The 16,762-nt window shown below is 38.9% G+C and overlaps 1 protein-coding gene across 1 annotated transcript in view; it reads right to left on the bottom strand.

Annotated features, from left to right (window-relative positions):
- Positions 1-16,762, bottom strand: part of KCNQ1 (potassium voltage-gated channel subfamily Q member 1) — a 462,809-nt gene that overhangs the window by 279,053 nt on the left and 166,994 nt on the right. The window contains exons 7-12 of the mRNA XM_042445270.1: positions 14,621-14,731; positions 10,479-10,574; positions 9,156-9,284; positions 5,525-5,669; positions 4,322-4,348; positions 2,004-2,069 (exon numbers count right to left, since the gene is read on the bottom strand). Coding sequence (XP_042301204.1) covers positions 2,004-2,069; positions 4,322-4,348; positions 5,525-5,669; positions 9,156-9,284; positions 10,479-10,574; positions 14,621-14,731 — 574 coding nt within the window. The remainder of the gene's footprint in view (positions 1-2,003; positions 2,070-4,321; positions 4,349-5,524; positions 5,670-9,155; positions 9,285-10,478; positions 10,575-14,620; positions 14,732-16,762) is intronic.

Raw genomic sequence — 16,762 nt, 5'->3', positions numbered from 1 at the left:
TTACATATTTTCAATACAAAGTTATGGAAATGTCTTTTTCAGTTATGAAATTCTATTTTACATGAATTACAGCAGAGGGTGGGCATCTGTGGTTCTCCAGATTGATTGACTGATTATTTATTTATGCAGATGACTTAACAACTCTCTAACCAACACAGCCATTGGTGGCAGATTATGGTTAGTCAGAGTGTTACAGTTTCCCATTTCTGGTGCCTGGCATAGATACTGTATTTTTACTGCCTCCTCCTTTTTTTCTTATAAACTCTGAGGCACATGTCTCATTGGCACTAATTTGTCAGTAATTTAGAAGTAGTGTTTTCAGGAACAGGTACAATTATCTCTTGTGAAAGTACCATCGTTGTCTCTTCTATCCAGATTTTTCATTGGTCAAAATCCAAGGGACTGGTTGCACAGATAGATCTTTTACACCAGCAAAACCTGGAAGGGGTATCACCTCTTTCTACTCTAGCACTCTGTGCACTCAGAAACCTGCTTCAGAGCAGTACTAAGCTCTCCAGAGCTGTATTTCAGGTGCTGAAGAGGTCTTTGGAAGGGAAGGGGGAATCAGGAATGGGATGAAAGTTTTGTGGTTGATCACCTGTGCATCACTGACTACTGTAATAGTTTCCTTTTGTTGTCTGTTATTTAGAACATCTACATATACCAGTGATTGGAAACTGGGTCCATCTGATGTGTACTGAACAAGAACACATCAATGGATTCAAATTACAAGAAAAGAGATTCCAACTAAACATTAGGTAGTACTTTTTTACTGTAAGCACTGTTCAATAGTGGAACAGATTGCCTTGAAGGGTGGTGGACTACCCTTCTTTTGAGGTCTTTAAACAGAGGTTAGCGCCTAAATACCCTAAAGGCACTAGATCTTATTTGACCTTAAAGTTAAGCAGGGATGGGAGACTGCCAATGAATACCAGATGCTGTAGGCTATATTCCAGAGAAAGGAACTGGCAAAACCACAGTTGAGTATTCCTTGCCTAATAAAACCCTATGAAATTCATAGGGACACCATAAGTCAATAAACCAGAGAGAGAGAGAGAGAGAGAGAGAGGTTGGATAAGCAACTTTCAGAAGTCCTGTGATGGTGTCTCAAAAGGTTTTGAATTTGAACTGACATTCTCACACACAAATGGCTTATAGAAGTTTGTCTCTGGATTCTCCAGTCCAAACATGCATCTGAGGAAGTAGGCTAAAGTCTATGAATCATAGAATCATAGAATCATAGAGTTGGAAGAGACCACTAGGGCCATCCAGTCCAACCCCCTGCCATGCAGGAAATCCAAATCAAAGCATCCCTGACAGATGGCCATCCAGCCTCTGTTTAAAGACCTCCAAGGAAGGAGACTTTATCACCCTCCGAGGGAGTTTGTTCCCCTGTTGAACAGCCCTCACTGTCAGGAAGTTCCTCCTAATGTTGAGGTGGAATCTCTTTTCCTGGAGCTTGCATCCATTGTTCCGGGTCCTGTTCTCTGGAGCAGCAGAAAACAAGCTTGCTCCCTCTTCAACATGACATCCTTTCAAATATTTAAACAGGGCTATCATATCATCTCTTAACCTTCTTTTCTCCAGGCTAAACATCCCCAGCTCCCTAAGTCATTCCTCATAGGGCATGGTTTCCAGACCCTTCACCATTTTTGTTGCCCTCCTTTGGACACACTCCAGTTTCTCAATGTCCTTTCTGAATAGCTCATGCTACCAACTTCTTTCTTTCAGTTAGTCCCAAAGAGGCTATAAGATCCCTTTGCATACTGTATAACAACATGTTTGTATCCTTCTGTTACAACATTGCTGTTGACATTATGTTGTTCTTATTTGTTATGGCTTAAAATTAAAATTTGGTCAGTGTTTGGGTAAAGACATATTTGTTTAATACCTTTGAGACAGGGGGGAAAAAACTAAACATCCCATAAATTACATCAGAATCAAAATCCAGCCTTAACAGTTCAGAGTTTAAGAGAAATAGCTCAAAGGGGTTGAAGTTCTACCTGGAGAAGGGGGAGAACTGGGAGACGGCTGCTCTGTAGAAAAGGATGACCAGGAATGCTGTCGGACTGAGATTCAACACGTGAAAAGGGAAAAAAAAAAAAAAAAAAACAGAAGGCACAGGACAGAGAAACAGAAAAGGAGAAAGTCAACTAGAGAAGTGATAAACGCATCAATCATTTTTTAAAAATTACATAAATGCTACTACAATACATGGCCTGTTTCTCTTTCATATCACTTAAAACTAAACTAACAACAGAGGATTTCTGCATCCTTGAACTCTACCCATCAGACATAACAGTTTTTCAGTGCTATATGACAACAAAGGGTCTCCTTTTTATACTCTGCAACACTCAAAAGTTGTACCAGTTTTATTTCACCATATCAGTGAATCAAATAGCTCATATTACCTTGAGGAGATGGTAGAGGGCCAAGTGGGGAAGGGGGTAAATACTATATCCATACCTAGAAGTCCCCCATACCTGTAGAAAAGGTAATATCTTCATGACTGCCTAGATATCTTTCTTCTGTGCTAATCAGGGAAGGAAAAGCTTTGTATGCTGATCTGTTTTGTCTATTTATGTTACTCTCATGCCAATTCCATCCACCTCCTTTCCCTAGGAAATGCATCATAGTTGATAAGGAGAATAATAGGGAGAGGGGTCAGTCCCCCAAGTTGCCACTTCTAAAACTCTGGCTTATTATCCCAAATAAATTTTTTGAGCCTCTCCAAATTGTGGAAGAGGGAGGAAAACACCAACATAAATGGATTTTTAAAAAAAGCAGTGAGTGGGTTTCGACATATAAACAATGTGTAACAATTCCCCTCTGGGCAAAATTTAAACTTCATTCCCAGCTTCAAATTGGTCAATCTCGATGCAAAGGTTTGAGATGTCACCCATGGCAAGATCTGTGAAGATCTAGGAGGGCCTTTGTGAAGCATTCTTTATTATTTAACTGTGTGCATTTGTTTGGTTTTTTAAAAAAACCTTTCCAGCTATATATAACATTAGCCACTCATTTTATGCCTAAACTGTACATTACAGTAAATCTAAATTAAACAAAGTATTCACTTTTCCATTCATTTCCCCCTAAATAGAACTGAAGGCCATGTATAAGGTACTGAATCTTATGAAAGTGAATCTCTATGTACTGTATATACTCATGTATAAGTCTAGAAATTTAGGTAAAAAAATTGACCCCAAAAAATCTGCCTCGACTTATCCACAGGTCAATGTAAGTACTGTATCTTAACTCTTATTTAAAAGAAGGAACCATCTCCCAATGAAAAGCAAGAGCATAATGTGTGAAGCACTGATCCCTTCTACTCTCTCATCCATCCAACCTTAAGAGTAAGCACAAAGAGTTATGTCTGCTGGAATTTTATAAGTTCTTTTACACTGTTTTGCTTTACTTCATCCTTTAGATCATTTGCTATATGCCCCTAAATTTTACCCTCGACTTATCCACGGATCATAGCAAAGTCCATAATTTTGGCCCCAAAACTTGCCCTCCACTTATACATGAGGTCAACTTATAGTTGAGTATATATGGTATATAATTTTGATTAGGTAAGATATACTTCTCAGTTCCAGTAAACTAAATGATTTAGAAATATGCACACGAAGGGGACTTTCCACCAAATAATTTCCCCTCTGATTTCAATGAGAAAAACAGACATAGTCTTAACCTTCTCCAGGTCATACATGAGACTTAAAAGCTAAGCTTTGGCTATACCAGGCTCTAATATTCTTCCCTTTTCATCCTGCCATAGCAAAAATAGGAGAATAACATTCTAAATAAGTTAAAGAAAAGAGGAATAAACTGAGATTTTTAAGATGCAATCTAGTAAACATTTAAATAGTAGTAAGCCCTGTAGAAAACAGTGGGGCCTACTCCCAAATAAACATGCATAAGCCTGCATGATATACTTTGAGCAGTTATCAAATAAAAATAATTTAACACAGAACAAGTTACTATTATTATATTTTGTTTATATAGTTTCTAATGTGAGTGAATAAGCAAAGGGTAAAATAGCATTGAGTAAAGACTGTAGATTAATTCATGTGTTACAATGCAACTATAAAGCAGAATATTAAACATAAATCATGTTAATGAAACAAGATGTTTAGATAAAGATTTCCTACATTTCTGCCATAGTAACTTAATTGTGATAATGGTCAGATGTTAAAGGATGCACCTTTTCATTTGTTTCACGACTACTGCAGCATAGGGAATTAACAGCAAAGAACCACTACAAACAATTGCTAAGTTTTTGGAGTTTTGCATGCTGTAGATAAACAGAGCTTCTTTAACTTACCAAAAAATTTAAACATTCCTTTTTGTCCTGTATACTTGTAAGAGTTTCGAGAGAACAGAACACAGGGAGAAGGGGAGGAAAAGAGAATAGATGTCAGAAGGAAAAGGAACCGTTTGTTTACAATCTGGAGTTAGTACCTGCTTATAGATTACATTGCCCTTTAAATGGTGAAAATCACAGTGAAAGGTTAATGTCAGTTGTGCATAGAAAGCAGTGAAAGAGAGTTACAACATCTTTTGTGCTACATCATCTATTGAGAAGTCCAGAATTGCATGTGAACTTTCTACCTGATATGCATTCAGATGTGGTATTTCCCATTGATATTTGCTTCCTACAACACATTTTGTAAAATTACCATTTATTTGCAGGAGCACTTGTCAAACAGGCTCTCAAGGTAAACAGATCTGAACTTTCAGAATATCAAAGTATCAGTTATACAGGAAGAAACACAAATATTTTACATATATGATGTCTCTATCACCAAATGTTCTTTAGGTGTTTTTAAATAGGATGTTGTAAAAAGCATAACAAGAAAAAAATATCAGAATGTAATTCATTAATGAAAGCTACTGTTGAGGGATCAAGGAGGGCAGAAAACAACTCAGCAGCAAAACAAACAAGGGGGATACTGTCAAGCAGAGTTAGGTTTAAGACTTTTTCAGCAAACATTTTAGCTTCCATCTACTCAGTTTCACAGATTTCAAATGAATGCTGGAAGTTTTAAGCATAGGAAGGAAGTAAGCATTATTTAAAAAGTTGTCAGAAACAAAGATGATTATTAAAAAGTGCTAAGGATGGAGGAGAATCCCCAAAGAACAGGTAAAGATAAAGTGTTATCTTCCTGATTAATATACCAAGGTGTTAAGTCTACAAATCCAGAAGTTTACACCATCTAAAATCCTCAAATATGAAGAATTATCTCTAGGAAGTATTTCCAGATCATATAGACTTTTGTTATCAGAACTAAAATATTTTGAAACAAGTTGTTCACACCCACTCACCCAAACACACAAACAGACAGACACACACACACAGAGAATGGAATGTCTTAGAAGAGAGCTCAAATGAATAGGCAGCAGGGTAAAACATCCACTAAAAACTTGCCAATTGAGGTGTTGTATCACTTTAGCGTACAGATATCAATAGGGTCTGGTTAAATCATAGTCTTCTTTAATTCATAGAAATGCTAACTGTAATTCTTACCAGAATTATCATAGGGATCCAAGTGAAAATTGTCAGATTTCCTATCATCCACAGCATGGTCAAATGTGATTTGTGGAACAGGTAACATTCTATCAGGAGATGTTGATCCATTATCTTTTTCTGACTTGAATTTCTTCTTTTTCACCTAATAAGAACAAGTATTTGAATCTTCATTTTTTTAAAAAAAAACAACAAACCAACCACATTAATAAGAAGCTACTCCTGTCACAACAAGATAAAATATGAAAACATCTGACAAAATAGAAAGAAAATTAGAATGACAGTTTATTGAAGAAGAAAATAATATTGTAATTTGAAGTCGAAGGATTTCATGGCCAGCATCCATGGTTTTTTGTGGGGTTTTCGGGCTTCATAGCCCAAAAAACCCACAAAAACCAATATTGTAATTTTCCCTACCTTTCCATTTCTTTGATGATGGAAGGGAATCTTAACTTGTGAAGTCCAAGAAAAGGGTATTTGTTTAATAATTTTTGTTAATGTTATTTTCATGGTACCTGTATTTGTTAACTATTCATTGGATTGCAGCTATATATGCTAATGACTACTGGCTTCAGTAGAATCTGCATGAGATAAAGATCTGGCATACTAGTTTTCATCTTCAGTGGTAAGTTGCAGATGACATCCTATGGTATGAGGACTAAAATGAATTCTAATTATACTGTATTTGCAATATATTATTATATTTAAGCACTTCAATGGTCAAAACTTTAATTCAAGAGTAATGGTGTAAACACAATTTTGAATCAAGTTCCTTACTGGAAACATGAAAAGTTGATTTAAACCAGCTTGGACTTTGTCTCAGAGTTTGGAAAAGTTACCTTTTTGGTCTGCAAATCCCAGAATCTCCCAGTCATCATGGCTACTGAGCATGTTATCTAGGAAATTCTGGGAGCTGTAATGAAAAGAAGTATCACTTCAAAGTTTTCACTAGTAAGCAAGCACACATATTAAGGGAACCTTAAATGACACTTTCAGCAGGACACTGGTTTATGTGAGCTTCTTGTCTTATCCTGATCTTGAAAAACTTTTTGGACTACAATTGCTAGTGGACTTGCTGGCTGTGAGATTCTGTGATAGCTGTTGCAGAAACCCAGGACAGATTTGCTGACTAGGGCTGACTGCTCCTCCCATCCTAGGATTTCTTTGGGTAGTGTGGAGACATAAAGCAGAGCCAAGAACTGATGATGGTCACCAGCAGCAGGTCAAATCCTAGGATAAGACCCAAAGGGACAACCAAGAGACAATGAAACGGCAACAAAGAGAGGTTTGGGGTTGTTGAACTGGGCAGGATGGCACTGTTCCAACATTATCCACTTTGTTACTCAGTACAGCAGAAAATTAGATTTGAGGACCAGGGCATGATGACAGTTGTCATCATCTATAAGGATCTTGTGTCTCTCACAAGCAAACCATCAAGCCTGGCAACAATTCTGATGAGGGGATTGTACACTGTGATGGACAGAACTAAAACAGGCAGAACTAAAGATATAAAGAACACTTATTAAATACAGATATTTACACATGAACGTTAGGAGTCCAAAAGAACAGAATTGTTTTATATGAACTTATTTGAAAAAGATGCCTGCAAGCATTTCCTTCCTGCCACCAAAATATGGTTTTGACTTGCTAAAGCTGATCTTAATTCTTCTAAGGTAGGCATTATACAAAGTTCTGGAATGGGATTATTGTTCCACTTTGGTGGCAAGTACTAATGATAACAGAGCATGACCAGCTCAAAATCATGAAAGGGATTCCCCAAATAGAGAAAGAAACAGATATATCAGAGGTGAGCAGGTTTCGCCTTCCAGATGTTTTAAACCAGTTCTCAGGAGCCCCAGCCTGCAGGACCAACAGTACATAACTGTAGGAGCTATTGTCCACACCATCTGGTAGGACAATGGTTTCCCATGCCTGTATATGGAATTAATATCCTCTCCATAAGTTGACAGGTGACTTGAAGGCACATGTATGAGTGCGCGCACACAGTAGCAAGCAAGGATAGGCTTGTTGTGGTAGTTAGCTATCCTCGAGTTGACCTTGACAATTGGCAACCTTGTGTATGAGACATCTCCAAGTTCCCCTATCCACCACTGCACTGCTTAGGTCTTGTAAGTTTAGGCCCATGGCCTGTCTAATTGAGTCCAAAGATCTGGCACATGGTCTAGCTCTCTTTCTGCTGCCTTCTACCTTTCCTAGCATCATTGCCTTTCCAATAATTCATGCTTTCTCATGATGTGGCCAAAGTACAACAGACTAAATGTAATCATCTTGGCTCAGAACAATACACATGCAAATCATTCCTCCATTTCCAGGCTCACACAATATATATACACTCAACTTTTTCCAGGCAAAGCATTCTCTGAAGATGCCAGCCACAGATGCTGGAGAAACATCAGGAAGAAAAATTTCTAGAACATGGCCACATAGCCCGAAAACCCCACAAAAAAAAATTAAACAGATAGTATGAAAGCATTTAGAAAAGAATGTCATAATCACTAAAAGTCAACAGGGGGGTTCTCAAAAACACGTTATGTCACACTAATCTTGGTAGATGAAGGGAATGCCATGGATGGAGCACACCTCAATTTCAGTAAGGCCTTTGACAAGATTCCCCCATGACATTCTTACAAACAAGCTAGTAAAATGTGGGCTAGGCAAAGCTACTATAAGGGGGATTTGTAATTCTTTTTCATCCAGGAGAGAAGTGACCAGTGGGATGCCACAGGGTTCTGTCCTGGACCCAATACTATTCAACATCTTTATCAGTGACTTGAATGATGGAATAGAGGGCATGCTTATGAAATCTGCAGATGGCACCAAGTTAGGAGGAGTACTCAATATACCAGGATCAAAATTCAAAATAACCTTAATACATTAGAAAGCTGTGTCAAATCTAACAAAATGAATTTCAACAAAAAGAAATGTAAGGTATTATACTTAGGCAGAAAAACAGAGAAAATCATAGCTATAATGACTAAAATGATGAAAGGTCTGTAAACCATATCCTATGAGGAGAGGCTTATGGAGCTGGGTATGTTTAGCCTGGAGAAGAGAGGGTTAAGAGGTGATATGACAACCCTGGAGATAGAACAAGTTTGTTTTCTGCAGCTGCAGAGAATAGGACCCAGGACAATAGATGGATGCCACAGAAAAACAGATTTCACTGTAAGAGGTATTAGACAATGGAATATGCTGCCTTGAAGTTTGGTGGAGTCTTCTTCTTTGGAGGTTTTTTAACAGAACCTGGATGGCCATCTTTTGGGGATGTCTTTATTGTGTATTCCTGTATGGCAGCGGTTTGGAGTTGATGGCCCCTGAGGTCTCTTCCAATTCTATGCTTCTGTGTTTCTATGTGAACAGCCCTTCTAGGTCATGTGGGGGAATTATGTTTCCTAGGGGTATTTACTCACCTCTGATGTAGGTATGGCACCTTGAGGTATAACTTATTATGCAAATCCTGTTTATTGTTTTTATTTTATTTTTTGTAGAGATATGAAAAGTTACTCTGTAGAAGAAAACATATTCAATGGAAAAGCAATTTCAACCTAGCTTTAAAGACTAACTTATCAAATGGAAAATGTGACAGGAAAACAAAAATGTAAGTCATTACCGACACCATCCCGGTTTTCTTTGGTTTGGGACTAGGAGACATCAAGTGATAATTTCTGGAAGGCTTCTTAATGTAAATTTTCCAAGTAGAAGAATCCGGGTTTTCTGATGCATAGCACCTCCAGGCAGTCTAAAATATTTGTTAGAAGTGCACAAAAGAAGAACTGAATTGCCAAAAAAAATGAGGATCACATTAAAACAGTCAAAATTGCAAATATTCATTTATACAAGATGACACATATTTCTGTTTATTTGTAAATATGACTCTAATCTATGGATGCTGGACTTTTCAAAACTGAAATGGAGACAAGACTTCAAAAATTTGTGGCAGTTATGAGACAAGTCAAACTTTTATTTTTAGAATGAATCTATGGCAGGGTAGAGACTGCCCAAAAAGGGCAGCCTGCCCACGCTTTGTTTTGCTGCGTGAGGAAGCTACAGCGGACAAACTGCACAGCTTCCTTGCGCAGTGAAAAGAACCCACAAAAAGCGGGTTCTTTTTGCAGTGTGATTGTGATACCACAGTGCACCAATGGCACACTCGCGACGTCACAATGGTGATGCGATGTGCAGACACTAAGCGTCCATTGGTCAGAATGGCAGCACCCATCTGTACAGGGCGTCGTCATTTTGACACTCTCGTAACATGTGAGGGGCGAGGGGCATATGGAAGTGCTGCCCCTTGCACGTAACAACAGCGTCCCATTGCGCCCATCTGTAGAGCGCCAAACTGAATCCAAAATTCATATGGATTAATTCCAACCATCCGCTAAAACTTCTTGAGACTAATTTTAACAGCTCCCTATTTAATAAAAAAAGAAAAGGAACAGCCTCTTATAAAAAGAAAATAAGTAATGTACATATGTATCGGAGGGAAAGAAATCGAAAGTAACAAAGAACAGAACATACAAATTCACCCACATTGCTATGTCTAACCACGAAGACCTTGAAAAACTGCTTGAATGAGAGTGCTTCTTTAAAAATAAAGATATCAAGCAAAGAAAAATGCACATTAGCTATGTAAAATGTAGAACTATATCAGTTCAAGTCCGAAGTGCTTGAAGAAGCTTTTAAAATGTTTACATTTCTGGGTTGAGATGTGGCAGAGACTTGAGACTGGCTCTAAGATGAAAGTTCCATAGGGCTTTCCCACTAATGAATATTAAAGACACCCCAAACAGTTCTTGAGAAATATGTGGACATCTCCCAGAGCAATTTGTGGACTCAATGACCAACAGTCATGAAACCATTGTGTATTAATGTTTGGGGAAGGAAGGTAGCATAGCGATTATGAATCACTTAACTCAATGAAGAATTTAGTCACCTGAATGAGAGATGCAGCTGCTGGAATTTGTCGGTTGAAGTGTTTTTGCCTTTGTTTCTGCTGCACCTTCAGAGCAAACCCAGAACCAAGAATTCCCTGAGGAACAGAGAAAATTGTGTTAAATGGGAAAATCACTCAATTGTATTGTAGAATTGTTATTTTAATATAACTTTCTGGAAATAAAATTTGAAGTAGAATGAAATTATGCACAACTGGGGCCTGATCTTCTGCTCTAGTCAGATTTCAGCTAATCCTATTTGAGGAGCCATCTCTCCTCCATTTTAGATTATATAGATGGGATACAGACTGCCCCAAAAAGGCAGTCTATCCACACCTTGTTTTGCTGTGTAAGGGAGCTGCAGAGGACAAACCACGCAGCTCCCTTGCGCAGCAAAAAGAACCCTTAAAAAGCAGGTTCTTCTTGCGGCGCATTTGTGACACCGCAGTGCGCCAATGGCACAAACGCACCAGGACCTAACCGTCCGTCGCATCAAAATGGCAATGCCCGTGTGTACAGGGAGCTGCCATTTTGACACCCCATCACATGCTAGGGGTGAGGCCAGTGCACCCTCAGCCAACCCCTAGCACGTGACGGGGGCATCACAAAGGCCTGTCTGAATAGAGATCTTGTAGCACCTTTGAAACTAAGGCCAGGTAGACACCGGTGGTGATTCTAGGGTTCGGGAGTGTGCAGCGACCACTGCTTCTGAACCCTACTCTGTATACATATGCTGCCAGTATGGTGCCCTCCCATCCACACGGGGTCCACCATGATGATGCAAGCATGGTGCTGCATCTGCACATCATGGCACTGCGCTCGTGTCATCGATGCGCACCAGGGTGCCAAGGGCGCCTTGGCAGCATCACCGAAAGGAGCTGCATTTCACAGCTCCTTTTTGGGCAAATTGTTGTCATGGCCGTGTGGTTGTCTTGGCAATGATACAGAGGAGAAAGGGGCGGTCACTGGCTGCCCCTTTCTTCTAATCTGTACAACCCCTAACTTAAGTTGGTAGCATGAGATTTTGTAGGCTTCAATTTACTTCCTCATATGCTTTTGGTCCAAAAGCATCTGAGCATCCAAATGCATCTGAGAAAGTAGACTAAAGCCTATGAAAACTCATGCTGCCAACTTTTTTCTTTCAGTTAGTCTCAAAGGTGCTACAAGATCTCTCTATATACTGATTCTAGAGACTAACACAGCTATATCTTTGAAGTATACATCTTACTTACAGTCACATTGCACAATTGGCTGTGTTGTATATTGCACTGTGCAAAAGTTTTATATTATTCTTGCACATGTTTTTATATATATATCCAGTACTATTAAAATCTATTATATAGTAGGGTTGTGAGGAAAGTGTGTATGCATAAATCTGTGTGTATTTGCTGCAATTTATAAAGGAACTGAGAAGATTCATACAGATTACTTTGGGCCAAAATTTACAGGCCAAATTTCCTAAACATACAAAGATTTGTGACTGGTATAGACAAAAAGTTCTTCTGTTTCCATAGGAACAGAAACATTAATCTATTGTAGCCAAACCACCACTTCTGGCATCTTAAAGATAAATTTATTGTGGTATAAACTTTCAAACACTGAAGGTTATGGAGGTCTATGTCATTCTGACCTTGATTCTTGTTAATTTTCAGGTACCACTAGACATCACAGCATAATTGTGTCTGGGGAGTCTGTATATATTATTAAATAAATCTCTTTATGTGAAGTCGAAGGCTTTCATGGCCGGCATCCATAGGTTTTTGTGGGTTTTTCGGGCTATGTGGCCATGTTCTAGAAGATTTTCTTCCAGTTGTTTCGCCAGCATCTGTGGCTGGTATCTATGCTGGCAAAACGTCAGGAAGAAAATCTTCTAGAACATGGCCACATAGCCCAAAAAACCCATAAAAAACTATAAATCTCTTTATCTACAAAACAATATATTGCCTGGTATTCAGTACTGCAATTACCAGAGTTACAGATCTGTAACTGCTATGTAAGAAGGTAAAACTTTGTAAATACCACCCAGTACACATTAATAGCCAGCAGCTGGAATTAATGAAGGTGGTCTGCTCAGTTGTTAGTTAGGGCACACAAGCAAGACTATGACAAGGACTTGCAACCGGGGTCCAACTTATGATGGCTATAGTCCTGCTTGCTGGTAGCAGGAGATTGGAAATATCATCCTCATTGTGCGTTGACTGGCAGCTGAACAGACATCATTTGGCTGATCTTGCTGCTGGCTATGATGGACTGGAGGTGGGGGGTCGTGAGATTGGCCCAGGAAACATTACTTAGGGCTTGCACACATGGGCCAAAAGGTTCATGTCCACCCTGGCCTTGCACTGTTCTGTCTGAATGATGCATGCCATTAGCTCTGGGATGGGATCAGACAGAATACATGAGGATCAGGTGGATCTGACCTGGTCCTGGCCCAAAGGAGGCTTAACCTGATCTAAAAAGACCAGCTGCTTGTTGTGGAGTTTCTAGGAAATTCCTTGGCAACAGCTGGCAGACTAGACATCCCCCGTATGCCCCATACATGCCTCCTCTGTTATTTATGCTGAGGAGACCTTTGTCACAGCCTGTGACCTCAGATGGTGGCACCTGGCCATATGAGAGTGGCCAGATCCCCATTTCTATCCTATGGGCTGCAACGAGAGTCTTCTCAGCAGGCACAATGGCAAAGGCAGGTACAGGGAACATGATGATAGCGGGTCCATGATGTGGTGGCATGTATGCATTTAAACACCTGTCCATCTCTGTCCCCACCCAGGGACAGATCTGGATCAGGAACGGGGACAGAATAGAATGGGTTTGGCCTGTGCTATCCTGCCTGTCTGCTTAGGGCCTTGGTTACACATATGCAACTAAGTAGTCAATCTAGAATATCGGCATATATTTATTAGAGTTTGCATTTCTTGGCAGGCTTTTTCTCAAAGAGACCCATGGTGTAGTAAAATAAAGTTAAAAACAAAAATAATTATAACAACATGTAAAATAAAATGCCTCTCCATTTCCCAACTCCTCATTTCCCAATTATAGAGATAATTGATTTGGCCTGAGTGCAATATTGAGAATAATCAGCCAACCCCATTCCATCAAATGTCTAGAACCAGTCTCAAGCTGACTCTAAACAGATGGTCATGTTGTGGTGAGGCAGACCTTTCATTCAGGTTGAGGCCCTCAATCCAATGGGCGGTACTGCTTATGAGTCTAAAAATTTCCTCTCACAAAATAGGACCTCTCCCTGCCTCCTCCAAAAATCTGCTCCAGAGGGATTCCTAGCTGTCTGGAGTTGAATTTGGGGGCCCATAGGAACTGCAGAAGGGAAAGAAAATAATGCCTCTCTGCTTTGTTATTACATGAAGGAACTGTTTCCACAACTCAACAACATAACCAAATTTTTCTTAAAAACCTGAGTACAAATTATTGATTTGGCTATATATTTATCATACCCCAGGACTATTAAACCTTTCCACTAGTATTTGATAACAGTACCATTTAGCATTTCTGCACACTTTAGCTCCCAATCTAACAATATCTTGAGCACTGCAAAGTATCTGAGGTGGACATGTACCTCCTGCAGAATCAAGAGACTGAATATGCATGGAGTACAAAAAAGGCATAACTGCTTGACTGCCAGCAGCAAGAACAGGTAAGAGGTGATGGTAGACAAATACTGGACTAGTATCTGGACTTATCTGCACAATGTCTCAGTGATGAGTATCAAGACCTCTATCTGCTCAGTGTACTATGACACTGTGAATACATCATATTGGACATGAACAGACTAAGAAACCTATGCTTGCACTATACTGGAGCTCCAGAAAAGTATTGGTTTGAAACCCTCAGTTTTGAAAGGAACAAGATCTTTAAAGAGCATGACAGTGACTCTCAAGATTACCAAGGCACAAAACTGAAATGAAATGACAGGAAATGTGCATGCTGATGAGGAGCATCCAAAAAGATGCTCACACCAGCACAGAGTCTAGTACATAGTCCAGTACATAAATGTCTATAATAATTTGTTTTTGCAGTAAGTTGCACTGATTTCATTGTAACCTACTTCATTTTAAGTATATATAGGAAACTAGCATGGTAATGAAATGAGTATGTGAAAACAGTGTAAAGATAAGCCACCTACCGCAGGTAAGGCAAAAAATGAAATTGCAAATACAGAAAAGCAAGATGCAATGGTTTTTCCTATCCACGTCTGAGGCACTTTGTCTCCATAGCCAATGGTTGTAACAGTCACCTGAAAGTAAGAAGCAAACATTATTGCAACACAAGCTTGTAACTTTAATAATTTTTCAGTCTCTCACTTGAGACTGTGGTCACGGAATGTGCTATACAGTAATTAGCAACCAGGAAGCCCAAGGCTGGAGCCCAAGGCCTTACAGTCCAGAGACCTTTGAAATGCCGACCTAGAGAACAGAAAGCAATGGGGGAGCTATGAATGGCCCAGCAGCAGCAGCAGCACCACCACCACCACCACCACCACCATTATTATTATTATTATTATTATATATTATTTATATAGTGCTGTACATATAGACAATAAAATTGATAAAAATGAAACCTGCCAATGGCGTACATTCTACAAAATACATATAAAACAATAGATAGTAATACAAGATACAATTAGATAAAATAAGGAGGCAACAGCTTGAGAACTTCAGAGATCAAATAAAATAAAATATCAGATAACAGTCAGAAAAACAGTCACACAATGCCTGGGAATGCTTCCCTGAACAATATAATCTTAAACTCAGTTTTGAAACTGGTTAAAGAAGTGGCACCATTTGTGCCAGCTTGGGTGTCCCAGGGACCTCCGGGTCTAATGCTGCTCATCCATGTTATATAGTCAAAGGATGGATGGATGGGCAGGCATGTACCTGAGTACAGGTATGCATTTTATTATTGTTTATTTTAAAAATTATCAACTTCTACCACAATTTTTGTTTTGAGTTCACATTGACACTGAAAAAGTTTTGTGTTTCTCATGCATTGAGACACATGTCCATGGAAGCCATGGTCAGATTTTTTTTAAAGAATACATGTCCATGGAAGCCATGGTCAGATCTTTTTAAAGAATCTGTCAGTTACAGAGGGTGATTTCAGGCTTAATAAGACATTAGTACTTATGGCAACCTCCAAACATTTAATTTGGCAAATGCCCTTTTCCTAATTCCTTATACAATTTCCTCCTGTTCTGGTATATTACAAGATCATTTTAACAGCTTCCATTTATTCTTTTGATTTGCCTGCAGTTTCAAATTTCAATTAAAAAAAAAATCAGGAAAAATTTATTGTATAATTTCCTTCCAGACAAAAACGGATCTTTCAGAACCAAACTATATTTAAAAGACTTATATAGTAGGTGAAATAATTTTGTCTTTAGATGATTACAATAAAATTGAGGTTGTTTTCTTAGATGACCTATACCTATAATCAATTAAGCCTCTAAGAATTTGGACTGTTCTAGGGTTTTGTTCAGAAAGCCTGGAAAAATTTATTGACAATGTTCCCTTATGGAACTAAGAAGCTGCCTTTCTAGCACACTGGAAGCTATAAAAGAAACACTGGCCAATTTCAAACCAGTGCTTGCTTTTAAATAACTACATTTAATATTAAATAACCACTGTTGAAATCAACAATTCTCAGTTAGGATGACACAGAAAGCTGCCGTTAACTAAAAGCAAAATGTGCACTATAAGCTGTATGGGAGAGAAAAGGGAAGGAAGTGGTTCATGAGACCAGAATGAGACTAGACTAGGCTCATTCACATCACATTAGCGTGCAATGCCACCAGTATGCGGAGGACCCTGACTATCTCTCCTTTCGATCTGATTCCAAGGAAGCTGTACTGAAGCAATATATTGATGATGATGATGATGATGATGATGATGATGATGATGATGATGATGATGATAATGTGTTCCGCTTTTTCACAAAAGAATCAAAGCGGATTCCAACAGTATAAAAACATCCAACAATTAAAAATTACAATTTAAAAACCTCCAAACCCCAACCCTCCCCCCATTATAAAAACAGTGATCAACCCATAAAAAGATATTAAACATCGAAAAATTTAAGACTGTCCAATAGAGAATTGAAATTTCGGGCAGATTAGCGCAAGAAATGAGTCTTCCCCTAGAGGAGGGGGGACGGGGTGATAGTATCAATCAATTTTGCTATTGGTATCAGTATCAGTATCTGCTGTCAGTAATGGGGATGAGGGCAAACAAATTGAAAATTAATCCAGATAAGACAGAGGTACTCCTGG

This window comes from Sceloporus undulatus, chromosome 1 (genome assembly GCF_019175285.1).
Source record: "Sceloporus undulatus isolate JIND9_A2432 ecotype Alabama chromosome 1, SceUnd_v1.1, whole genome shotgun sequence".
In the NCBI taxonomy this organism is placed as follows: Eukaryota; Metazoa; Chordata; class Lepidosauria; order Squamata; family Phrynosomatidae; genus Sceloporus; species Sceloporus undulatus.
Note: the sequence above shows the minus strand (reverse complement) of the source record. Positions and strands in the feature narration are given on the sequence as shown.